We start from the raw sequence: 24391 nt of genomic DNA, 5'->3' as shown, positions 1-24391 counted from the left end.
ATCGTGCGCTCGCCCTCTCGCACACACTCGGGGGGGGGTCATACTCGTGCACTGGCACGCCTGCGCGCCCCCGCTGTCGCACACTCCTGCCCCTCGCAGCTCCACTCACACACGTACACACCTCATGCACACCAGACACACACACACACAGAGACACACACACACAGAGACACACACACAGACAGACACACACACATAGACACACACACAGACACACACACATAGACACACACACAGACACACACACAGACACACACACACACACATAGACACACAGACAGACACACAGACACACACTCAGACACACACACACTCAGACACACACAGAGATACACACACACACACCCACACCCCCCTCACACCCCGCTTGCCACTCCCGCCCTTGCACACGCGCGTCCCGCCGTGGTCACGTGGCACGAGGGGGCGGGGCCTCGCCCCTCCGTCGCTCCGGCAACCGCCCGGTGTCGCTGGCGCACGCGCACTGGCTCGGCCGCGCTTCCCGCCTGCTCTCGGCCCCCGGCCCGGGTCTCCTCGGCTCCCCCGGCTCCCGCCACACACCCCGGCTCGCCTCGGGACTGCCCCCGCTCCCTCAGGCTGGCCCGACGCCTGCAGGTTTACCGCAGTTTTTCCTTTGCCCACTTGTCCCTGGGCTTGTCCCAGCTCCCCAAAGTTACCTCAGACTTTCCCACCCACAGCCTCCCCTCAGGTTTCCTCCCCCCAGCCTGCCCTAGTTCCCCCTCAGACTTGTCCCAAGTGTCCCCCATTTACCTTTATCCCTCCCAAGATTTTCTCCTCCTTAGCCTCCCCTTCTCCCCCAGCCGCTCACGGCCCCCCTGACTCTTCCCTCATGCCAAGTTGCCGGGGGGGTCCTTCCCCTCGGCGCCCCAGCGAGCGGTGCGTGGGGTGCAGGCCCTGGGGTTAGGCTTGCCCCAGCCTTCCCACAGGTCTACCCCGGCCCCGATGCCCCTCAAGTGAGTGTGTGTGGGGTTGAGTTGGGCCTTGAAAAATGGCCTCGGAGGCAGTGAAGGTGATTGTGCGCTGCCGGCCCATGAACGAGCGGGAGAAGGCTCTCGGCTGCAAGGCGGTCGTCAGCACAGAGAGCACACGGGGCCAGTGTTTCCTCCAAAACCCTGCTGCTGCTGGCGAGCCCCCGAAGCAGTTCACCTTCGATGGGGCGTACTACCAGGAGCACAACACGGAGCAGATCTACAACGAGATCGCCTACCCGCTTGTGGAGGTGAGTCGTGCCTGAAGCAGGCCAGAAGCAGCCAACACATAGCTCGGGATGGGGACTGAGGAGTTCTACGTGGGTAGGTGATCCCTAAATGGAACTGATTTCTGGATAGAAACAGCCCTGTCCGATCCTTCAGGAGGCTGAGCTGCAACCCTGCAGTGCAGAGGAGAGCAAAACAGCGTCCCGGCAGTAGGCTGGGAAATTGGGAAGAAAAAAAAACTTTTTCAAGCAGTCAGTGGTGCACTTAGAATTACACTTAATTGTTTTAGGTGGATGTTTATATGAAAGATAAAGCCCCCTGAGCAGGCCCTAGAGACGGACAGAAACTGCAGTGGAAAGTGGTGTGAGGAGAAGGGGGACAAGCAAGACTCCTGATGATTTTAGGGATGTTTTTACTGCCAAGTCTCACTTGACAGTAAAAAACCTTGGAGAAGACAGGGAAGCTCAGCCTGGTTTACAATAACAAAATGAGAGAGGATATATTTGTTGCCTGTTAACACATCAGCGTGGTAAACAGCTAGTGTGAGAAAGGAACCGGTTAAGCAAAAAATCCCCGACTCCTCCCCCCACCCCAACCAATTTTGTTAGAAGAAGAAACAGGGATAAAATGGCCAGCGATAATTTTAAGATGGAAGTTCCTGATCAGGAGAACAATCAGGGTCTGAAACAGTAGATTATTCGGTTAATAGATTATTTATTTTCCTTTTTATTTAAACCTTAAGAAACCCAAATATGTTCTGTTCCTACCATGCTTCTCTGAAATAGGAACAAGTGAAAGTGAGCCCTTCTTTCAGCCAGCTTTCCAAGAGAAAATTATTCTAAACTAGAGACAGTCCCTTTGGCCACCCTACAATCAACTAGCATTCTAGTTACCTCTCTGGGTTTCTTACGATTTTTCTGCCCTATGGCAAAAATAATCTGGTCTTCTAAGTGTTGTCAACAGCCCTTCCACTTTTCAACACTTGCATTTCTTCAAGTTTTCCACTTTTGAGAGAAAACCATCGATTTATATGCTAGCAGAATGCATTTTTAAATCCTTATACTCTGATGGCATGTGAAGTGCAGGCAGTTGTTTGATGTTTACTTCCAGCTTTGCCTTCAGAATACTTTTTATGATGTGGGATTGAATCTGGACAATGTAGTTCCAGTTGTGCAAAAGGTGAAGATAATGGCTATTTTTTTTGGTTTTCCTCCCTTTACAGGGTGTCACCGAAGGCTACAATGGCACCATATTTGCCTACGGCCAGACAGGCAGTGGGAAATCATTCACCATGCAGGGAGTCGTGGATCCTCCGACTCAGAAAGGCATCATACCCAGGGCACTTGAACACATTTTTGAGAGCGTACAGGTAGGTGTGTAAGGATGTGGAAGAGATCCTGGTGTAAGAGGGTGTGATATCAAGAAAGATGGGGGGTTTTTGTGTCATACCCCAAGGAGTGAGTGCCGATGGCGCTTGGGGGCGAGACTAGGGACAGGCTCTGGGGTGTGCTGCCTCTCATCCTAACGCTGAGGCCCGTGTGTAGCCAGATGAACTGCGCCCTCATCTCCGCTGACTTTATGGACCCACACTTGAGATGTTTAAGGACCGATAGTCCCTATAGCGAGTGTGTTGAGTGGTTACACCTGGGAATGAAATGCCAGGAGAGAGATTTGATGAGGTGCTGAAGGGAGGCAAGCACCCAGCTGGCTCTGAGGATCTACGTGGGCTGCCTACTTGCCTTCATTTTGAGAACCTTACCCAAAAATCGTTCCTGTTTCGTGCAGTGTGCTGAAAATGCCAAGTTCTTGGTGAGAGCTTCCTACCTGGAGATTTACAATGAAGACATACGAGACCTTCTAGGAGCTGATACCAAGCAGAAGTTGGAGGTGAGGTGGAGTCAATGTGTCTTAATTAGGAAGTGCTTTAATTTGCTCAGATAGATATTGTCACCGAGGTCTCGCAGAAGCACAATAATACGCTCTGTCAGAAGCTGAACGCCAGAATATGAAGTTATAATGATGAATATGGAAGCCAAGAGGAGATTTGGAGGCACTTTAATGAAAGTTTAGTGGCAGAAGGAACGGGATTGAGTCAGACACGTGTCCCATGCATCCCACTTGATAGTGGCCAGTAGCTCAGCAGAAGCCACGTGAAAATCATTACTGGACAAGGATGGAATAAAGTGCTCATGGGGCAATTTCCTCCTAATCCTCTTCATCTCACAGCTGGCTCTAAAGCAGGAGGATTCTGTGCCTTATAAATGTTTAATCTGATCCAGTGTAGCTGTGGATGATCTCATTATCTGTCTAAAACAAAAAAGGCTGATCCTTTTTTGAGGGGACCCAGCAGATATTACTCCCCATGGGAATGCAGGGGGAAGGCGGGCAGTTTCCAGGAACACAGGAGGGTAAACTTTCCTGAAATCCTAATCAAGGGGCTGATTTTTATAAAATTTACTTCTTGGTGGCTTTGCAGATCTTTTTGCCCATATTCCTGGAGGGAGCTGCAAATCTCCTGTCCTAATTTATTTCCCCAAAGGACTGCCCTGGTGAAGAAAACCGAGGCACTGGCACCATCTGCCGCACAGGCGCGCTGAGATGGTGACAGACCCAAACTGCCTCACAGGGCAGATTTTTTTTAACATGCTCCTGGCTTTAAGGGAGGCAAAACCCTCTCTGCTCTGTGTTGCAAGTGTGCTTCACCTGTGCGTGTAGAGAGGGAGAGTGGGAGAAGGGGACTCGCTTGCTGCAGTTTCCCATCCTTTGTTCCACATCAGCAGTGACACCGGTTTCCATGACGACCGCAGTTGGCACTGGGAGGACAGGAGTTGGGCAGAACAGTTTCCAGGGTAACACCATCACACCGGTGACAGCCGCTGCCTGTTGCTGCCTCCACTGAGTAATTAAGGGAGACATGTCCTGTGGAGACCGAAAGCCTGGGCTGCCCCACGGCTTTCTTCTGTGTCCCCCAATTCTCCTCCAGAATCCCTTTTCTCTTTGTTCCTTTTGCCTGTCAATGTCAGCACCTTTGGTGGCTCCAAAGTGCACAATCACCTCCCGTGGCATGAAACCCTGTGAAGAGCAGGTTTTATGGAGCTCTGCAAGGAAAATCCCCCCGCCAGTCCGTCATCGAGTTAAACAGCCACATCCTCAGCTGGGTGTTCCTCAGGGACTCCACAGCACCCTCAAATACAGCTGGGCCAGCCGCAGGCTTCTCCTGTAGCACAGGCAAAAGTCACAGTGTATGAACAGTCTGGCTGTGATTCTGTAATCGGACTCATCCTGGTCAGTCATGCCTTTAGAACAAGGTTAAAATCCTGCCTAGTTTAGTTTTCAGCCACTTCTGCTCCATTCTGTGCTGATCTTTTAACAGCAAACACTCTATTTTACGTTGCTTCTTGTGGCGTGTGCATCACTAAAGTACCTAAGGCTCTTCTTTGGAAGTCACGCTGCCAAACGTGGTATCTGTCACTCCGTGACACCGAGTCATGACAGCCATATCTTGATATCCCAGCTGTGACACGATAGAGTTTTGGTGATGAACTCGGCAGATGTGGGGCGCAGCGTAGCTGTTGCAAATGAATTCAGCTCGTTTACAATTCCCAGTGTGGAGGGAGCTTGAGAGGGGGCTGGTGTAGGAGTGCAGGGATCTCTCAATTGTTTTGTATTTTTTATGGAGGTTTAATCAAGATTTTGAACGTTTCAATCATTTATTAGCATACTGTATGAAATTTTTCTTCTGCGTGATTTGATAATTGCTGAAGAGGCTGTTAGATATTTAACACTGTCTCTACCCAGGTGCCTGAACAGGATTTTAAAGCATCTTAAAAATGAGCTAATTTGGAGAAAAATTATTATAGTCCGCCTGTGCGTGATGGGTGTGATTTTGGGAATTTTGTCAGGGAGATCAAGACGCCCTCTCAGAGCGGAGGGGTTCAGCAAAGCACCGCTGACAATATCCGTGGCTATTGAATCTGTGCTTTGATTTTTAAAACGCTCTCTATGACTGAAGAGATATTAGAGCCTTTGCCATAATAGGTGAAAAAGATTTCAGTTCTTTTTTAAAATATGCAGCTTAATAACAGGGGAGGTAGACGGCGGCTCAGCACAGGTTTCTTGTGGCCTGGGAGATGTCTGAATCAATCCGCAAACTTTTAACCTTAATTCTTTTTTGCCTGCAGAGCCATGAAGGTGGTTCCCTCTTTTTGTGTGGTTTTATTCCTCCTTCAGAAATCTTAAAGCTTTTTGATGCAGCCAGATAACGTTTTTGTTGTACTGCAGTTAATTTCTCCATGTGCAAAACTCGCGTAGCCCTCAAGTTTCCGGACAGTTTCCAGCCTTCCCGCAGCCTCGGTACGTCTTGTCCTAACGTGTCTTGCGTTGTCGCTGTTTGCAGCTGAAGGAACACCCAGAGAAAGGGGTGTACGTGAAGGGGCTGTCTCTGCACACCGTGCACAGCGTGCTCCAGTGCGAGCAGATCATGGAGACAGGCTGGAGAAACCGAGCAGTGGGTTACACCCTCATGAATAAGGACTCTTCCCGCTCCCACTCCATCTTTACTGTCAATATGGAAATCTACACTGTCGGTAGGTAGCTGGACGTCCTGCGTTAGGCCTGGGCCTAGCAGAGCGCAGAATCTGTGCGGTCTGACCAGTCACCCCACAGCAAAATGTAGATCCTAAATGATTTTAGGTCCAGTAGGAATCAGAGTTGCACCGACATGGACGTTCTCAGTCATTTCACACTGGGAAGTATTAAGTCTTTTTTTTTTTTTTCTTCTTTGATTCTCCCTTCGGACAGAAATGTCTTGCACTCAAACTGGGAACATATTTAAGTCTCCTTCCATTTCTTTATCTTCTCAACCTTTTATTTCCAGCAAAGGGGGCTAAATCTCAGCCCATACAATGGCTTGGAGTTCATGCGTCTTACAGCCTGGAGAAACTTATATCGTTATCTGTCCTGTCTGAGCTCCTTTACAATGCAAGTCGGATCATTTCAGCCAACAGTTCCTTCACTGAGCTTAATCACAGGGCACATCTTTTAAGCAAACAGCTAATCTCGGGTTTAAGATGGAATAAAAGAATCCCTTAATAATGTTTTAATGACTAATTTTCCTTTCTCGAGCATCTCATTTCCGCTGGCGGTTCTTTGGCTGATAAAGCTGCCTTGCTGGGTCTGAACATGGACCTCAAAAAGGTTTTTTCTGGGACTAAGAAAGGAATTAGTCTGCTATATTCTGTCTAGTCCTTGACCCTGGCTGAGGCTGCGAACAGTTTGGCTTCGTTTTCTTCAGCTGTTTCAGCCATGGGGAGTTACACAATGTCATCCTAAATTGTGGTTCCAGATGTTGGTGACAGTACCTCATTTTCCTCTAGCCAAAATGGGGCGTGGGGGATTTTTGGAATTTCTCAATTAGCACAGCGGGTGGGTGCTAATCCTTGCATTATGTGGGTCTGTAAAATCCCAACTTTAATCCTAACAAGGAAGAAGAAGTATTTACACTCCTCCTTTGTGTTCCAGATGGGTGCAGGGCTGTTAATCTAGCCTGCAACAATTTCTCTAATTTAAAGCTTTGAAAACCTTTTACACGGAACAAAATGGCAGGTGGGGAAACTTGTGGTTTTGGCAGTTAAATGGAAGACAGCTGGAATATTTGAGGAAAAAGTTGAGGGTTCTGGCACACTCCCCGTAACTGGATGGTTCTACTAGGGTAATCATTAGTTGAAACAGTTAATGAAGCTGGTATTAATGTTGTCATCTTTAGGCTTCATGAAGAGGTGCGTGGAGAAGTTCAAAGTTATTTTCCGGTTGAGCCTGTAGTAAATTAGACTTTACAGGCAGTTGATATTTTAAAGGATCTCTTTGCAATTAATGTGGACTAAAGGGACTCTTTAAAGTAACAGTTTAGATTCAGGAACAGAATTATGGCAAATACCGGGCTCTCCGGCTGCAGATGTATGAAAAGCGTGAGTTACCATCGGTATTTTTACCGTATTTAGAGCAGCAGATGTTTTATTGCTTTACATTGTGCTTAGAGATCGATCGGTTAGTGAGAAAGACGTAAATTTGGCCAGTGCTTATGCCACCAGAACTGGCCGATGGGCTGTACAGGAATTAGACGGGCAAGACTTTTGGGCTGCTGCAGGCGTTTTACCAAAAGTCTGGGGACCTTGTTACACCATGGAAACGAAACCGCTAAGCTCCCCGACTGAAACAAACAGCCTCCCTGGGTAAAAGGACTGGCAGGAACCAAAACTGCTTTTTTAATTGCCATCAGTGTTTACATAAACTGTGGGGGAAGGAGGGAAAGGGTTAGAAAACCAACTTTTTGTGACTCTCCACTCACCCCAGCTCTCAGAAGGGATAGTGAGAGGGTGCTCTATTTAAGCTCCCTCTGTTGTTTGGTTTGTTTTTTTTTTCCCCCCCAGTTCTCCCAAGTCTTGACATGCCAGAAAGATCTGGAGTGAAACAAGAAGTTTGCTCTGCAGCAAACATTGAGTTCCGCAGTTAACAATCTGTTGCTGTAACTGGGGAAATATCCTGGGGCAACAGATTTTATATTTTTTTGTTTACTTGTAAACTTAACTTTCCCTCATGCGTCATATTATTCATTGCTCATGTTTAGGTATTGTCCACAGCTGTAAAGCTTAACTGACTAAACTGAAGGCCAGGTTTTGTAGAAGTCTGTCTGGAAAAGGGCAGACTCGATTAAAACCTTGATTTATTTTTTTTTTTTTGCTTGGAGCACTCTTCCCTTGAACTTGGGTTGTAATTGTGAGGGGTGATTGGGACATGGACATCCAAGAGTGTGGTCCAGCGCTTAGGACACTACTTTGTCTGTGATTTGGGAATGTGTGTCCAACTTTTTGCTCTGCATGAGGCTGGGAAATTTCAGTAACCAGTGAAACCGAGGAGTTCCTAAAGCGCCCAAATGCGCTTTCTCTAGTCACAGGGGATTTGTGTTATCACATTAATTCAGCCTCAAAATGCAGGTCGGGAAACAGATATTATATGTGTGAGGTGTGCGTCCAGGTAGCTGGGGAACTTCAGCTCCCATCTTCTCTTGCCTTCAAGCGTTACGATGGGGATGGCACCGGCTCACGGTCTCCTCACTGAGATCTGTCTCCTCATCCAGGTGGGTCAGGCTGAGTGCAGTCCTGATTTCTTGCAGTTTTCCCGTTTCTTGTCTGTGTTCCTTCATTTTACTTTCTCACTGAGAATGTCATGAGTTGAGGAGGAACAGACGCCCGTGTGCTGCGTCACGGCGCAGTTTTACAGCTCTCTGGGCGGGAGGGGAGATCTGCTGGGCTTCTTGAACGTTCGAGCTGCCTCGGGACAGAAAGCCAGATGGTGGACCTTGATGGTATCTGATAGGAAGTGCTTTTTCTTTTGACGAGCAGCAAGAAACTTCTTGAATACGTCCATTGATTAGGGTAGGTTGGATGCCAGTCTTGAGAAAAGCTGTAGTTTGGGAGGTCATGGAAAAACTGTTTCTCAGCGGAGAGTCTGCTCCAGCCTTTCCACAATAGTCTGCAGACGTAACCTCCCTCCGCATCTCTCCACGTCACGTAGGCGTTTGGGAAGCCTGCTCTTTCTCCTGTGCTCTCCAGCTAGCCCTGCTCCAGTTGCTGCCCAGTGACTCCTCATTTCCTGCTTCCTCTCTTCTTTCTCTCCAATTGTCAAACGTAGTTTAACTTCATGAAACAATCTGAGGAGGAACAAAGTTGTATAAACTCACGGTCTGACCTTGTTACTTGCAGAGGGCTTTGTGTGACATTCTGAACACTGTAGGAATATGTGGAAGGGGGAGTTTGTGTGTGTGTGTGTGTGTGTGTGTGTTCAGAGCTCACTGGGGAAGTAAGAACGGGCATGAATTCTTACTGTGCAGGATCTCATTCAGGAAAGCACTAAAACATGTAGTTCTAAGATTAAGTAGGTATTTATTTACTTAAGGGAGTCAGGGCCCAAACACAGACAAAGAACAGGGCTTGAACTGGAACGTAATGCCAAGAAAGTCTTAGTTCTTGACTGTTAAGATGCTTCCTCTTAAGAAGAGCCTAACCTGGGATTGTTTTCTTGCAGATGAGCGAGGGCAGGACCACCTTAGGGCCGCAAAACTCAATTTAGTGGATCTGGCAGGAAGCGAGAGACAGTCAAAAACGGGAGCCACAGGGGAGCGGCTCAAAGAGGCCACCAAAATCAACCTCTCCCTCTCAGCTCTGGGCAACGTCATCTCGGCCCTGGTCGATGGCAGGTGTAAGCACATCCCCTACCGAGACTCAAAGTTGACCAGGCTGCTGCAAGACTCCCTCGGAGGGAACACCAAGACGCTGATGGTAGCGTGCTTATCTCCGGCTGATAACAACTATGACGAAAGCCTCAGTACTTTGCGCTATGCTAATCGAGCGAAAAACATCAAGAACAAGCCCTGTATCAACGAGGACCCCAAGGATGCTCTGCTGAGGGAGTATCAGGAGGAGATTAAGAAGCTGAAGGCCATTCTAGCTGAACAGATGGGCGCAAATAACTTGTCGGGTAGGAGAGCCCTTAGTGGCTGCAGAGATGTTTTGTCTTTGACAGAAAAAAGAGGTTTTTACACATAAAATGCTCACTGGCTTTCACCTCAACCTTTCCACTAACTGTTGGAGGAAGAGTTCTTCGTTCTGGTAATGGACTTTTCCTTCACTGTTGCTAAATTGACCTTATTCCACTGGTAAAGACCATCTCAGTTATCCAGTATTTTCAATAATGACAAATTCTGTTAGAAAATACTGATGTGATTAAAATCCTCAGATCTTCTTGGTCATTCTGGCTAGAATTTGGTCAGTCCCACATGAGAGGTTTCAGCTGGCAGAGCAAAAATGAGCTGCGAAAGAAATAATATAAAATTCTTTATTAAATATCTATACATGTTTTCAAATTTAGCATTCAGCCCCTGTTTTCCTACACTGTGAATTTCTGACACGACAAGAAAAGTTTTGCCCTGCTGATGGCCCTGCTGACGGGGAGCAGCACTGTCCTCTCTCTGAGGATTCAGCCCAGCCTCAGCAGACTTGCTCTTTGCTGTGAAGTAGGAATAGCAAATGTGGGAACAAATGAGTAAGAGCAGTCTTTAGGGAGCTGATCACCTTTTGAGAATTATCCCCTAAAAAAGGGCAACTTTCAGCAGAGGAGTAAGGCTGTAAGATTTATTTTTTTTCCGCCCACATTCTGCCACCTTTCAGAAACAGCTGTGAAGAAAGAAGGCAATTTCCTTGCACCTTTCATCTCTTTCCCAGTGTCTTTTATCTTCCAAATCTGTTAGCATAGCCCTGGAAAATTCTCCTCTTACTCTGTGAAAGAGATTAAATTTATATTTGCTTTCATATACCTGAAGCTTAAACCTCTCCCCCTCTGCTCAGCACTGACTCCTCTCCCCACACCTATGGAGTCCCAGGCCAGTGGGCGTCTTGGCAGCACAGATGCTGGCACATGAGCACAGTTTAAAGGAGCACACGGATTGTGATGTTCTTTGCTGGCAGCCAGGTTCTTTGTTCTGTCTCCAGGCATTCTACAGACAATCCCACCCAGTAACTGTGAGTGATTTTTTTCTTTCTGCTTTGCTTTATAGGGCTTCTACCTGCTGAGACTGCTCACCTGGCAGCAAAGCCAGCTCCCCTCCTCAAACCCCAGTTAGATCTTGAAACAGAGAAGCAGCTGATCAGAGAAGTAAGTCAGGAGAGGGTATCCCATAGCGTCTTTGACTAAGGCTTGTGGGGTTTTATAATAATTGTTACAAATATAGTGTAGGGCTGTGTGGTTCAGCCTTTTCAGAACACTTCTCTTACTGTTTTTTGGTCCTTGGGCTTCTCCTACGGACAGAATGTGTGTTGATGGAGGCCTTATTTACAATGCCACTTTCTCTCAGCATTGTTCCCACCTCTCTGGAGATTAATTGGAATGGATTTCCAAGAATTTTTGAAGTAACTACATGTGAAACTAAATGTGATTCCTCCTGTCAGAGGAGGGAGAAATAGGGAGGAGGAAAGCAGTAGTCAAAGATGTTAGGAGCAGTACAAGAATGAAGATAGAGAGGGGGTATGGAGCCAGGAGGAAGAATGAGGAGTTGGGGGCCAGGAGGAAATAAAACTCCCTCCTTGCTCTTTAGAAAGCTCCTTCCAGGGCACCGCATCTGCCCAAGATCGCCCTTTCCAGGGCTAAGTAGTCACCTTCCATCAATACTGTGTCAACTTAAATCACACAAAAAGTCAATGAATACCCGATGGTAAAGCTTTATTGGGGTGGACAGAAGGTGTGACCTAGATGTGACCCTGTGCACAGTCAGGAGCAGGGCTGTTGTGTCAGCTCTCTGCTGTGCCTTTCAGGAGTACGAGGAGAGGCTGGCCCAACTAAAGGCCAGCTACGAAGCGGAGCAGGCGTCCCGTGCCCGCCTCGAAGAGGACATCAGTAGCCTGAGGAATCACTACGATCTCAAGCTGTCTGCTCTCGAGGAGAACCTCAGGAAGGAAACAGGTGTGGACGAGGCAGGTGGAGGGTGCGCAGCGCAGGCTGGACGTTCCCTGACGCTTTAGGCATGAGCAGACACAGACTGTTTCTGCAAAGTCACATTTCGCAGCAGCCGCTGCAACCTTTAAAGTGGCAGCAACTGCTACTGCAGCAAGTGCTGCCTGGCAGCAACAGCAGTCCCTGCTCTCGACCCTCCCTTATCAACAGCAGGAGCGGTAACTCTGGCTCTCCTGGGCCACTCATGAGACTCTCTGTCCCAGCTTTGTCCTCTTCCCTATTTCCCTGACTTCTTTTCCCCGTCAGGACCAGCCTGGCCCTACCCTGTAAGCCTTGAGGCCACAAAATGCGATTTTTGCCCATGTAGCTGTGAGTTTCTTCTGGCTTAGGGCAGCGTTTGGAGCAGAGGTTTGAGCTGCCGAGATGACTGGCCTGATCCTCTGGCTTGATCCGATTGGCTTTGCACAACCCGCACGCCCAAGCCGAGGGTGGCTGCGGCAGCTTCTTCCATCGCATGCAAATGTGATGCAGCCCTTGGTCTCCCTGTGGATTGTCAACACCATCGCTCTGCTGGAGGGTGGATATTCCTCTCGCATACCTATAAATTGTTGCCAGCTCTCCTCTTCATTACTGCTTTTCATTTATACTTCCGCAGTGCCTCAGAGCCTGTTTTGCAATGTGCTTGTACAGCACTTATTGCCCAATATTAATTCTTGAACCTATAATCTTAATTTTTGATGCTATCACTTTCTAAGGTGAGAGGTTCTTTTCTTTTTTTTTTTCCCCCCTCTCTAATTACAAATGTGCACCTCCCCATCCTCTGAAATTGTGTGTGAACATGAGGACCCAGGCTCTCCCCACCCTGTAAAATCTGCAGTCCTTACCTGATACACCCTCTGGGTCTTTGATGGTCCTTGGGTTTCTCCTACAGACAGAACGTGTGTTGATGGAGGCCTTATTTATAATGCCACTTTCTCTCAGCATTGTTCCCACCTCTCTGGAGTTTAATTGGAAAGGATTCCCAAGAATTTTTGAAGTAACTACATGTGAAACAGTAAAAAGTAAAATCTTTTTACTGACCAGCATAAATAACAGACCTTTTCCTTCCAGACACATAGTTTTTAGCTTTTGGTGAAGATCTTGTGCGATGTTTTCGCAGATTTGTGCTCTAGTTTTGCAGAGCTCGTTCCTTACGTTGTGGGTATTTCCTCTTCAGCTGCTGTGAGGACTGAAACTACTCCTGATGAGGCTGAAGACTCTGGTGCTGCAGCAGATGAAGAACCAATGTCAGCCCAGGTACCCTTCAGGCTACTCTACCCCCCTGGGCTGAATAAACCCAAACGGGTAGCGTCGTGCTTCGTCCATCCCGGTACTCACACTGCGTCTTTTCAGAGGCGTGGCCTTTGGTTTCCTCTTGTCCTCAGGACCCAGCAGCGCCTCGGACTGTGCAGGAGGCTGGCGGTGTGAGCAGGGGGAGTGCTGGAGCAGCGGTGGCTGGTGCTGCTGAGGGGATTGCGCTGCCCGCAGACCAGCAGCAGGTGCTTGCCAGGTCAGTGACTACGCTGCTCCTGCTAACTGCCTCCTGGGCACTGCCTACAGCACACACAGGCAAGAAGCAACCCTGTTCTTTCGTGATATTACAACTGTCGAGCTTCAGCTGCCAGTTCAGCGCAGCACAAAACTAGGCAGATGTGTATTCTTTACTCCCAAATTAACTTTGTCCTATTTGGGCAAATAAATAGCTGTTAGCTGCGGCATTCAATGATGCCAAGTGCCAGAATTATGAAAGAAAAATCTGGAGATGTCTGTGTCAGCAGATAGGGATGCAAAAAAGCTCGCTTCCCTGATAACAAATCCTGCCTAGATCTGTAGGCAGGGAAGTCTCTTCCTTCTCTGGCTTATTGCAGGTGTAATTTATGAGGAGTTTATAAAGCTGAGTCTGGCAGTTGCTGACAGAGCTTAAGTGCCCAAACAGGTTATGGAAGCGGCCTCCTTTTCCTCTTAAAAACATTTCTTGAAGGGCTATTGGAGCCTTCTCATATCAGTTCAAGGTGGCAAGGCCTTCCTGCTGCTCACAGTGCGTGTGGGTGGAGGGGAGTGCATCCTCCACGACTCTCCCTTGTCGCTGAGGTCCCTTTTGCCTCTGGCTCACACATCTGACAATGTTTGCAAGACGTCAGCCAGAACTGACCTCAGAACTTCCCAGTAATCACATTTTAGGGGCAACATTAGACCCTGGGCCTGGAGCACCGGGCTGGGATGCGAGGGCCGCCTATTCAGAAATACACATTTTAAGCAAATTCTGCTGATTTCTCTCTTTTACTCTTGAGTGGAATTATATTAAAATAAGAAATGCTCAACATAAGATATATTGTGGGTGATGGAGTTTGATTTGGAAAAGCCTTGTGTTTTGTAACGGGTCTTTCAGCTTTACTGTGAGTTCCTGTGGCACGTCCTTACTCTGTTGGGCCTCTTCCAGCTGAAGAAAGAGCTTTTAAGAAATCTAGAATAGCAGCATCTGTAACTCGTGGGCAGTTCTGTCTATTAACAGAGAGGTCTCCAAAGAAGCCATTCGTTTTGACTATCTATCACATCTTAATAGTCCTATTGCAGCATTCCTTTTTGTGACAAACGAAGGAGAAATGCTCTTCTAATTACACTGTTAAAATCAAAGTTCTCTGCAGATGAGGCAGGAGGGTTTGGTTCTGCAGGCGTGGGGCTTTTCGAAGCCGCCTGTTAAAAGCTTTACGCGTCAGGGCGGCTGTGAGATCTCCGATACTCACGCAGCAGAGCGAGGATTCAATCGCGTGTTAAGCAAACGAACCGAAGGCTGCTTGGTAAGTGTGGTAAAGTAGAATAGCAGGTCATCTCTGGTGGAGAATGAGCTCTTTCGGATGGGTTTGAAGACAATTAAGAGGCTATTATCAGTGGAGCTTTTAACAGCAGTGGGATTTTCCCTAATTTGAGCCAGTGCTGGCCAACCTGAGCTATCTGCTCTGCTGCAGATCCCCGTGCAAAGAGAACAGCTCTGGAGCGTGGCTTTATTTCTGTGTCGGAGCGTACGGGGCCATTTGGCGTGGACATCAGACCAGCTTGATTTCAAAAGTGGGTCTGTGCCCATGCTCAAACAGCGGCGCTGAGGTCACCCAAGTCATCCACCCTGGCCAGTATTGCCCCAAAAAGGAAATTGTACTGTGGCGTCCAGCTGTACCACTCCCATATCCATCATTTAATTTGGGTAATTCTGACGCGTTTTGTGCTTGAGTTTTCCAAAGCATAAAGTAAAAATTGAAATAATATATTCAATATATATATCAATAAGAATTTAAATATAAATTCCACAAAACAGGGTTTTTAAGAAGAATTCTGTGAGCGTAGCTACAGATTTCTGGACAGGGGTGCTCAGAATAACACACGCTTCGCCTTGGGTCCACAGGAATATCAATGACAGAAAGTGTTAATAGCGGTAGAATTTGCCAGGATTGCTTGGGGCAGCAAATCTCATCAGAAATCACTATTTTCTGTACTGTGTCTTCCCAAACGTCGTTTCCTCCACACTTACGCAGACAGTTCTTTGTAGCGCTTAGCTAAGAGAAGCGTTTGCCTTTTCCAGGCTGCAGATGCTAGAGCAACAGGTGGTTGGAGGGGAACAGGCTAAAAACAAGGACCTCAAAGAAAAGCATAAACGCCGGAAAAAATATGCGGACGAGCGGAGAATGCAGCTGGTGGCTGCACTGCAGCAATCTAACGAGGACAGCAGCGATTGGGTTCTGCTTAACGTCTACGACTCCATCCAGGAGGAGGTTCGAGCCAAGAGCAAGCTTCTGGAGAAGATGCAGGAGAAGGTGAGCAGCTCCCTGCTATCCCTGCTGACGATTTAGGGAGCATCTCTTTCCTCCTCTGTGTACCCCCCTTTTTTTTTTTTTTAAGGTTAGGAGGAGTTTTAGGGCAGTGTGTTTAGAGAATGACCCTGGCTGTGTCTAATAATTCCTACACGTGCCTGCGTTAGTACTTACAAGGTTGTTTGAGTGTACTTTTATGAAATATCGGATGCAGCAGCCCTCAGGGTGGTGAATTAAGTTGCTGACACCCAAAACCCCACCTGTTTTCAAGGCTGGTCTCCTCGCGCAGCACACTGGCTGGAGGAGGATGTCTGGTGATGGGAGAGGATGCGACTCCCTCTACTGACCCGCGCAATCTATTGCACAGCTTCCTTCAGGCATCACACCTGCCTTCCTGGAAGAAATTACACCGTGAAAAGTTTTCTAGGGAAAAAAAAAAAAAAAAGTATAAAAGCAATGTTCTGAAATTTTAGTCACACTTGAAAATCAGTTTTGCTCTGATGAGGCAGAATCAGAGGAGCTTCAAAAAAATCTGTGTGTATGTGCAGTCCTAAATCTGCACATTAAGAACTTGCTTTATTTCTGTATTTAGGTTCTCAAAGAAATATTGCACCTTTTTCATCGAAGTTAGGAACTCCCAAGAGTTCAATAGCACTGGACACAGACCACACTAGTAAGATTAACTCAACGTCCATTCAAAGACTTTGGAGAAACACGAGAAATCTTTTATTAAAACAGACGTGGAATATTAAAACACACATGAAATAATCTCTCCACACAAAACTGATCTGAATTCTTAACGATAAATTAAAAATCTTCCCAAATAGTGAAGCTTTTGTATGGGTCTTTCCATCCCTCTGCCTACAAATTCTTGTACTCGCAGTAACCATCGGCCTCTCTCCTTTATAATCCCAGTGATTTATTTTGTCCCAGCTGCGGGCTGCCGAGACCGAGATCAAAGATCTGCAGTCGGAGTTTGAGCTGGAAAAGATCGATTACCTCAGCACCATCCGCCGCCTGGAGCGAGAGCTGATGCTTTTCCAGCAGCTGCTGGATCAGGTGCAGTCCCTTGTCCGCCGCGACTGTAACTACAGTAATCTGGAGAAGATCAAGCGCGAATCCGTCTGGGATGAGGAAACTGGCTGCTGGAAAATTCCAGAGCCTGTCATTCAAAAAACCCGCCTGCCCGCAGGTAAGAGGGTCTCCATGGAGCCACCAGCGCGTGGCTGCTGCCGGGCTCAGCCGGTCACTTTTGGGCTGCGCTCGCTTGTAAAATCTGCCACATGCAGTAAGTTTGTCTAGAGAGTTTGAATGGCATCATCTAATGCGACACACGGTACAGATCACAGAATCACAGAATTGTTTAGGTTGGAAAAGCCCTTGAAGCTCCTCCAGTCCAACCATGAACCTCACCCTGACCGTTCCCAACTCCACCAGATCCCTCAGCGCTGGGTCAACCCGACTCTTCAACCCCTCCAGGGATGGGGACTCCCCCGCTGCCCTGGGCAGCCCATTCCAACGCCCAACAACCCCTTCTGCAAAGAAATCCTTCCTAAGAGCCAGTCTGACCCTGCCCTGGCGCAGCTTGAGGCCATTCCCTCTTGGCCTGGCGCTGGTTCCTTGGCTCAAGAGACTCATCCCCCCTCTCTGCACCCTCCTTTCAGGGAGTTGCAGAGGGCCATGAGGTCTCCCCTCAGCCTCCTCTTCTCCAGACTAAACCCCCCCAGTTCCCTCAGCCGCTCCCCATCAGACCTGTGCTCCAGACCCTGCACCAGCTCCGTTGCCCTTCTCTGGACACGCTCGAGTCATTCAATGGCCTTTTTGGAGTGAGGGGCCCAAAACTGAACCCACTCATCGAGGGGCGGCCTCACCAGTGCCGAGCACAGGGGTGAGATCACTTCGGGAGTATCTGTGAGGTGGTGCTGGGGATGGGTTAACTGATCTAGAGAGGCCGACCCTTTAACACCCATCTCTGCTCACAGCAGTTCCAGCCCTGCTGCAGCCCAAACCTGCCCGAAAGAGCCCTTCAGCCGACAGCCAAGAGCTAACGGTACGATGTGTTTCTCCTCCCTTTTGGTATCATATTTTACCAGTTTTGCCATATTTCTAAGCCGTAACCCAAGGGCTAGCGCAGAGTCCGGCTCTGCTGACGGCGTTTTCCGCTTCCAGCCCGAGGAAGACCGCTACAAGCTGCTGCTGAACAGGAGTGACAGCGAGACCATCGCCAGCAACTACTTCCGCTCCAGGCGGGCCAGCCGCATCCTCCACCCCGACCCAACCAAGAACAGAGGTAAAACATGCCTTTTCTTATGGATTGCTGACATTAATTTTCCTTTTTTTTTTTTTTGAGCATTTTTGGCTCAGCTTCCTCCCCTTTTCCAGCTCCCCCGGGGCCGGATGGGGCTCCGAGCAGCGCCTCGGCCATGCCCCGGCCCTTCCGCCTCCAGGCCCTCGCCTTGGCCCCGCTGACCACTGCCGCCACCACCAAGTGTAAAAAGGGCAAAGCTGACTCCAAAGGTCACCCCCCGTGACCCCACCACTGCTGAGGTGTCTGGCAACGGAGGAAGACACCAAATCTCTGTGGTTTTGCACCAGAACACTCTCACTCTGCATCAGGGTGTGGGACAGAGGGTGAGCTTGCTGTTACCGTGTTCTCTTGACGCCTGTACCCCCCCCCCCCCCCCCCCCGCCGCTGTAATAAACTAGTCTGACACTTTGAGGCCATTTTGAGGTATTTTACTGCGAATCTGCCTCCTCCCGCTCGGGGCGGCGGAGCCGCGGCCGGGCGAGGCCCCGCCGCCATCTTCCTCCCCTCAGCGGCGCTACGGTGGCCGCGCGCGGGGTCACGATAGCGTCCCGGTGATTGGCTGGCGCAAAGGAGCTGTCTGTCGGTGATTGGAAGACAGAGGCGTGGCGCCTGGCGCTGATTGGCTGCTCGTGCCCGCTCGCTTCCGGGGGAGCTTGGCGCCGGCGAGCAAGATGGCGGCGGCCGCGCTCCGGCTGTGGTGGCTGCTGGCGGTGGCGGCGGCCGGGGCTGAGGGGGGGCCCCGCACTCTGGTGCTGCTGGAGAACGGCAACCTGAGGGACACGCACTCGCTCTTCTTCCGCAGCCTGGCGGGTAGGGCTCGGGGAGGCGGCTGGGGCCCCCGCGCCGCGCTGAGGGAGGAGAATGGAGTTCCCTAGGGCTGAGGGGGGGCGGCTGGGGTCCCCCGCTCCGGCTGAGGGTGAGGGGGGCGGTTGGGGTCCCGTGGGCAGACTGAGGGAGGAGATTGGGGTTCTCTGTGGGAGAGGGGGCTGTTTGGCGTTCCTGGGTCGGGCTGAGGAGGGAGATCAACGTTGTTTCCCCAGTCGTGCCTGTGTTTCGGGTCCCCACTTGATGAGTGTCAGCAGGGCATCCTTGCAGCAAAGGGGCTCCTCAGGGGCTTGATCCCCCTTGGTTTTATGTGGGAATACCCCGGTGGTGCTCCCAGAAAACCCCTAAGCCACTTTGTCCAAAACACCCCTGTTTATTGGGGAAATAAAACTCAGGATCTTGATGCTGCTTTGCTCCTACATCTGTCGATTTTTTTGAAATGTGAAAGTTGTCAGTTTTGTCTTACATCTGCAGACAGGGGCTTTGATCTCACTTTCCGGACAGCGGATGATGCGGGCTTGTCCCTGATAAAATATGGAGAATTCCTGTATGACAACTTGATCATCTTCTCACCATCCATAGAAGGTAAATACAGGAGGGGAAAACTTGAGTGTTCTTGGAGCTTAGTGGTATTTTTGGAAGGGGATTTCCAACTGGTTTGTGAATTTTAATTAAATCTTACGCTTTGGATGTTATCCTTTGTGTCTTGCATCCGGTAGCAAACTGCAGATATGTCCAGGGCTTTAATGGTGGTTCTTTCAGCCACGAGAGAAATTATTTGGTGTTTTGCCATGGTATTATTTCTGAGAACTTGAATTTCTGCTGTGTGCTTTCAGATTTTGGTGGAAACATCAACGTGGAGACCATCACCGCTTTCATTGACGGTGGCGGCAGTGTCCTTGTCGCTGCCAGCTCGGACATCGGTAAGTACAAACATTTGTCAGAGCAAATTAACACGTTTCGGCCACTTCTTGTAACAAGCACCTATGCTCCTTGTGCTCTGCAGTGAGCAAATCGTTTATTCATCCTTCTCTGAGTTCCTGCAACAAAACTGGTGAGAAAATGCAGTTTCTCATTGTGAACCTCAAGGTTTGTGCCGTAAGGAAATGGGTGATAAATAACCTTTATTGACATTTTGAATGGGAATTTAGCTGGGGGAGGTTACGATGTTTCTTGGGATTTGGCTTGTAAAGTGTTGAACGTGTGACTCTAAGCTGAATTTACTTTTTTTGTTGAGTGCTGAGACTAGTGTTATGTCCTGAACGTGCCATGTAACGGAGAATCCATTTTGTCCTTCCAGGCGACCCGCTGCGAGAGCTGGGCAGCGAGTGTGGGATCGAGTTTGATGAGGAAAGGACAGCTGTCATCGACCATCACAACTACGATATATCCGACCCCGGCCAGGTAAACGGGTTTGCCTACACGTTTTGGGTTCTTTTAACGAGGACTTAGGTGTAAAGGTTTAGGGATGAATCTTTTGTCCTTGTTTTCCCTTTTTTCCTTCATCTGTTCTTTGCTCTCCCACCTTCCTCCCAGGAAAGTCATAAATCATGCTGCTCCACAGCATTCAGTTATGCTGCTGTCAGGAGCGCTGACATGACGCTGCGAAGCTCTGCACGTTTGGCGTCTCTGCTCTCAAATCCATCTTTCTGAATTTCCTGGGTTTGATCTTTCAAATTATAGTTTCAAATTGCCGCCATCTCTCGGGCAGTCACACCACGATTAGTGGCGGTTTTGAACCACTCTGAGTGGATTCGAGAAGGGAGATTTTCAGTCCCAGAGATCAGTGTAGAAGTATACACGTTTCTATGATTTTTTTTTTTTTCCCCCCTAGTGTCATCCAGTACTTTAAAATTCAATCCTATATTAAGGTCTGAAATAAATATATTCTAATTTTTATTTAAATTAAACTGTTGAAGCAGTGTATGGATGTTGTCCTAGTTTAAGGGTGAAAGCTGCTAAATATGGGGAAGTAAAATACTGTAGGTATAGCTCTCTTTATCAAAAGGTGGTTTAGATTTCCTTATGTATCAGTATTAATTTGATCATATTTAAACAAAAAAATGCTGGTTTTTTGCTTTTTAATTGAATTGAAATGTTAATCCAACAGCTGCTCAGTTTTAATTGCCTGTAAAAACCAGGTTACCTTTCAAATAACAAGAGAAGCCGTTGTTTCCTGTTAGAACCTGACAAACATCAACCCACCAGCCCGTTCACGCCGATCTCTCTCATTTCTCCCAGCACACGCTCATAGTCGCAGACGCTGAAAATCTCCTGAAGGCCCCCACCATTGTGGGGAAAGCGGCGCTGAACCCCATCCTTTTCCGAGGAGTTGGGTAAGCGACCTGCGTGGCGGCGTAGGAAGGGAGGTGAGGTGGCTGTTGTTGGGGAAGCAGAGCAAAAATATGTTTCTTAACGTAAATTAGTGAAGCTTGACTATGTGTCTTGAGGAAACGTTTTATTTCTCGGTGTGTGCGAGCTCTGCGGTTGTCTTGCCACACCCGAAGGGTGAGGAGGTTCGTGTGGTTGAGCTGGTGGCTGTGCGCCTGTGGGGGGCTGGGGGTCTTGGTGCTGCTCACCATGCCTCTCCCTGCAAGGATGGTGGCTGATCCCGACAACCCCCTGGTGCTGGATATCCTGACCGGCTCTTCTACCTCCTACTCCTTCTTCCCAGATAAGCCTATTACTCAGGTATGATCTGTGATTTTTTTTTTCTCCTCTTTTGGTCTGTACTACTACAGAATCCCAGAATCATCTGGGTTGGAAAAGCCCTTGAAGCTCCTCCAGTCCAACCATGAACCTCACCCTGACCATTCCCAACTCCACCAGATCCCTCAGCGCTGGGTCAACCCGACTCTTCAACCCCTCCAGGGATGGGGACTCCCCGCCAGCCCTGGGCAGCCCATTCCAACGCCCAACAACCCCTTCTGCAAAGAAATCCTTCCTAAGAGCCAGTCTGACCCTGCCCTGGCGCAGCTTGAGGCCATTCCCTCTTGTCCTGGCGCTGGTTCCTTGGCTCAAGAGGCTCATCCCCCCTCTCTGCACCCTCCTTTCAGGGAGTTGCAGAGGGCCAGGAGGTCTCCCCTCAGCCTCCTCTTCTCCAGACTAAACCCCCCCAGTTCCCTCAGCCGCTCCCCATCAGACCTGTGCTCCAGAGCTACGATGGAGTCCCTCAAATATCAGCAACTTGGGGGAAAAAAGCTGGAGTGTTTAATCTCCTGATTGGTTTTGAAAGGGTCAGGCTGTTGTCTGCTTTCTGACATTGCCCTGGGAATCTTCCTTGGATTTTAGTTGCTGGGAAAACATCCAGCGTGAGGGAAGCTTTGGAAGAAAGGCCAGCCTAGATCAAAACACATCTCCTGGTCTCATTCCACTCGGGAGAGGGCAGAAGCTGTGACTCCCGTTACTGGTTATTCTGAGCTGGTTATTCTTAATGGCAGACCCTGCTAGCTACAGACTGTTCCACTCTCCTTTAATCACCCCTAATTTGGCTAAACGCTGGTCTAAATACGCTCCTTCTCAGTACCCGCACGCGGTCGGGAAGAACACCCTTCTGATTGCGGGACTCCAAGCCCGGAACAACGCCCGCGTTGTTTTCAGCGGCTCCTTGGATTTCTTCAGTGACGCTTTCTTCAATTCCGCTGTGCAGAAGGCTACTCCTGGCTCCAAGAGGTACATTGGCTTCCTGGCATCCCTGCCTGAGGAATATTTGGGGCACTGGTTGGTGAAGAAAGTCCTGGGAAACAGGCAACAAATATTCACGTTATGGGAAACGGCAGAAAGCTTGAATTAAATCAGGCGTGACGCGTTTCGTTGTCCTCCTTTAAGCCTGGCTAGCTTTTTATTGCTTTCTCATCTATTAATGTTTTGGTTTTTTGGCATGCGGTGTATTTTTTCGGCGTGGCTGCCATCCTTTCTCAACCTTCCTTCGTCCACAGGTACTCGCAGACGGGTAATTACGAGCTGGCTGTTGCCTTGTCCCGCTGGGTGTTCAAGGAGGAGGGCGTGCTGCGCGTCGGAGCCGTGTCCCACCACCGCGTGGGGGAACTTGCGCCGCCCAACGCCTACACCGTCACCGACCTCGTGGTAAGGCCGCCTGCGGTGCGGGCAGGAGGGGACGTGGCAGCTGAAAAAAGGGAATTTGGGAGAATTTGAGCTCGGAATGGGTCGAGGTTCATTTTCAGGCATCGCCCGTTAACTTCACGCCCCGTGGGTTCGTTCCAGGAATACAGCATTGTCATCGAAAAGCTTTCGGATGGCAGGTGGGTCCCTTTTGACGGAGACGATATTCAGCTGGAGTTCGTCCGCATCGATCCCTTCGTGCGGACCTTCCTGCAGAGGAACGGTAGGTTCCCCTCGCTGCCCCCGCCCCACCCGGGGGGCTCTTTTTTAGCAGCAGCTCCCCCAGCTTCCCGCCTCACCCCGACGTCGCCACCATTTCTTTCTCAGGCGGCAAATACAGCGTGCGGTTCAAGCTGCCGGACGTCTACGGGGTGTTTCAGTTTAAAGTGGATTATAACCGCCTGGGTTACACCCACCTCTACTCCTCCACCCAGGTAAGCGCGGTGGGAGTTGGTCGCTGAGCGGGAAGGGTGCCCGGGGCTGCCAGGCTGACGGGGCCGTGCTCTCCCCTCCCAGGTGTCCGTGCGTCCCCTCCAGCACACGCAGTACGAACGGTTCATCCCCTCAGCGTACCCGTACTACGCCGGCGCCTTCTCCATGATGGTTGGTCTCTTCATGTTCAGCATCGTCTTCCTGCACATGAAGGAGAAGGAAAAATCAGACTGAGCTCCCTGGGGGAGGAGGAGCCTTTTCCCCGGGGACGGACAGCGCCTGCAACCCGCGTTGGTAACCGTGTGAGGACTGGTGGGTGCTGGAGACGCTGTGGATTTGCGTTTGGACTTTTTATTTTTACACGTTGGGGGGAATTAATAGGAAAGAAAATGCAATTTTGGGGGGAAGCCTGTCACCAAAGCGTCTGCAAACCTGGAACTGTGACGCCTTGTGTTGTTCCTTGATGAGTCTCGCCCCGCCGTTGGAATGATTTTGATTCGAGATGAACTCCCTTCTCAAAATAAAGTCTCGTTCCTTTCACCCTGGGTTTGAAATAAGTGAATTCACTGCGTCGGGCTTTCGGCCGCGTCCCCAGACTTGCAGGTGGCACTTGAGGGACACGTCCCTGCGTCACCCTCGCCGGCGCGGTGTGTCTGTGGGGTGGGCTGTGAGGGAACAGTCACACGGTGCTGAGCCCGGAGCACGCTGAAAGGCAAAAAGGGGGGAGTCTAGGGTGCGTGGAAGGGCTTGGGGCACCCCGAAAAGCACGCTGAGGGGGCTGGGGTGTCGCCAAAGGCACCCTGAAAGCCACGCTGTGTGCTCCAGAAAGCAAACAGGTGGGTTCAGGGACACCCCTAAACGCCTTGGAGCACCCCAAAATGCACACTGAGGGGTCGGGGGGTGGGAATCAGCCGGAAGATGCGATCCCCAGAGAATTGGGGTGGAGTGGAGGAGTTGAAGGAGGGGGGGGATGGAGTGAGGGGGTGTGGGAGTGCACCAGGACTGTGTTGGGGCGTGCCCGGGCTGTTTCGGGGCGGGAGACTGAGCAGTGGTGCCGGGGTCCGAGGCCCTGATGAATACCGGGGCTGAATGAGGGGCTGGGGGCTTGGGGGGCCGCGTTTGGGTTGCAGGGATCCCCCCCGGCT

At 49.7% G+C, this 24391-nt stretch overlaps 2 protein-coding genes across 3 annotated transcripts; both read left to right on the top strand.

The window, feature by feature from the left end:
- Window positions 1–81: 81 nt before the first annotated feature.
- On the top strand, window positions 82–18278 carry KIF17 (kinesin family member 17). Of its 2 annotated transcripts, none has more exons than XM_074847879.1 (14): window positions 82–1237; window positions 2437–2583; window positions 3000–3101; window positions 5611–5800; window positions 9297–9749; window positions 10825–10922; window positions 11579–11726; window positions 12934–13013; window positions 13142–13266; window positions 15331–15562; window positions 16493–16751; window positions 17542–17609; window positions 17729–17849; window positions 17942–18278. In XM_074847879.1, the coding sequence occupies exons 1-14, from the start codon at window positions 1007–1009 to the stop codon at window positions 18088–18090; spliced, it is 2403 nt and encodes an 800-aa protein (XP_074703980.1). In that variant the 5' UTR covers window positions 82–1006; the 3' UTR covers window positions 18091–18278. The 2 variants fall into 2 exon arrangements, with proteins under 2 accessions (XP_074703980.1, XP_074703979.1); XM_074847878.1 differs by having other exon boundaries at window positions 17924–18278.
- Window positions 18279–18519: 241 nt separating this feature from the next.
- DDOST (dolichyl-diphosphooligosaccharide--protein glycosyltransferase non-catalytic subunit) lies at window positions 18520–23786 on the top strand. The gene is made up of 11 exons (XM_074848275.1): window positions 18520–18677; window positions 19167–19277; window positions 19529–19615; window positions 19993–20096; window positions 20934–21028; window positions 21290–21383; window positions 22216–22364; window positions 22631–22778; window positions 22917–23037; window positions 23142–23248; window positions 23331–23786. The coding sequence occupies exons 1-11, from the start codon at window positions 18539–18541 to the stop codon at window positions 23478–23480; spliced, it is 1305 nt and encodes a 434-aa protein (XP_074704376.1). The 5' UTR covers window positions 18520–18538; the 3' UTR covers window positions 23481–23786.
- The last annotated feature ends 605 nt before the right edge of the window (window positions 23787–24391 follow it).

This window comes from Strix aluco, chromosome 22, assembly GCF_031877795.1.
Source record: "Strix aluco isolate bStrAlu1 chromosome 22, bStrAlu1.hap1, whole genome shotgun sequence".
In the NCBI taxonomy this organism is placed as follows: domain Eukaryota; kingdom Metazoa; phylum Chordata; class Aves; order Strigiformes; family Strigidae; genus Strix; species Strix aluco.
This window is presented reverse-complemented; position numbering and strand designations above follow the sequence as displayed.

Coding starts and splice junctions, on each gene's coding strand:
- KIF17 (XM_074847878.1), top strand. CDS start 1,007: ATGGCCTCGGAGGCAGTGAAGGTGATTGTGCGCTGCCGGCCCATGAAC. Junction 13,014..13,141: donor AAGAACCAATGTCAGCCCAG/GTACCCTTCAGG, acceptor TCTTGTCCTCAG/GACCCAGCAGCGCCTCGGAC. Junction 17,850..17,923: donor CGACCCAACCAAGAACAGAG/GTAAAACATGCC, acceptor TTTTTGGCTCAG/CTTCCTCCCCTTTTCCAGCT.
- DDOST (XM_074848275.1), top strand. CDS start 18,539: ATGGCGGCGGCCGCGCTCCGGCTGTGGTGGCTGCTGGCGGTGGCGGCG. Junction 19,278..19,528: donor CTTCTCACCATCCATAGAAG/GTAAATACAGGA, acceptor GTGTGCTTTCAG/ATTTTGGTGGAAACATCAAC. Junction 22,365..22,630: donor GCTACTCCTGGCTCCAAGAG/GTACATTGGCTT, acceptor CTTCGTCCACAG/GTACTCGCAGACGGGTAATT.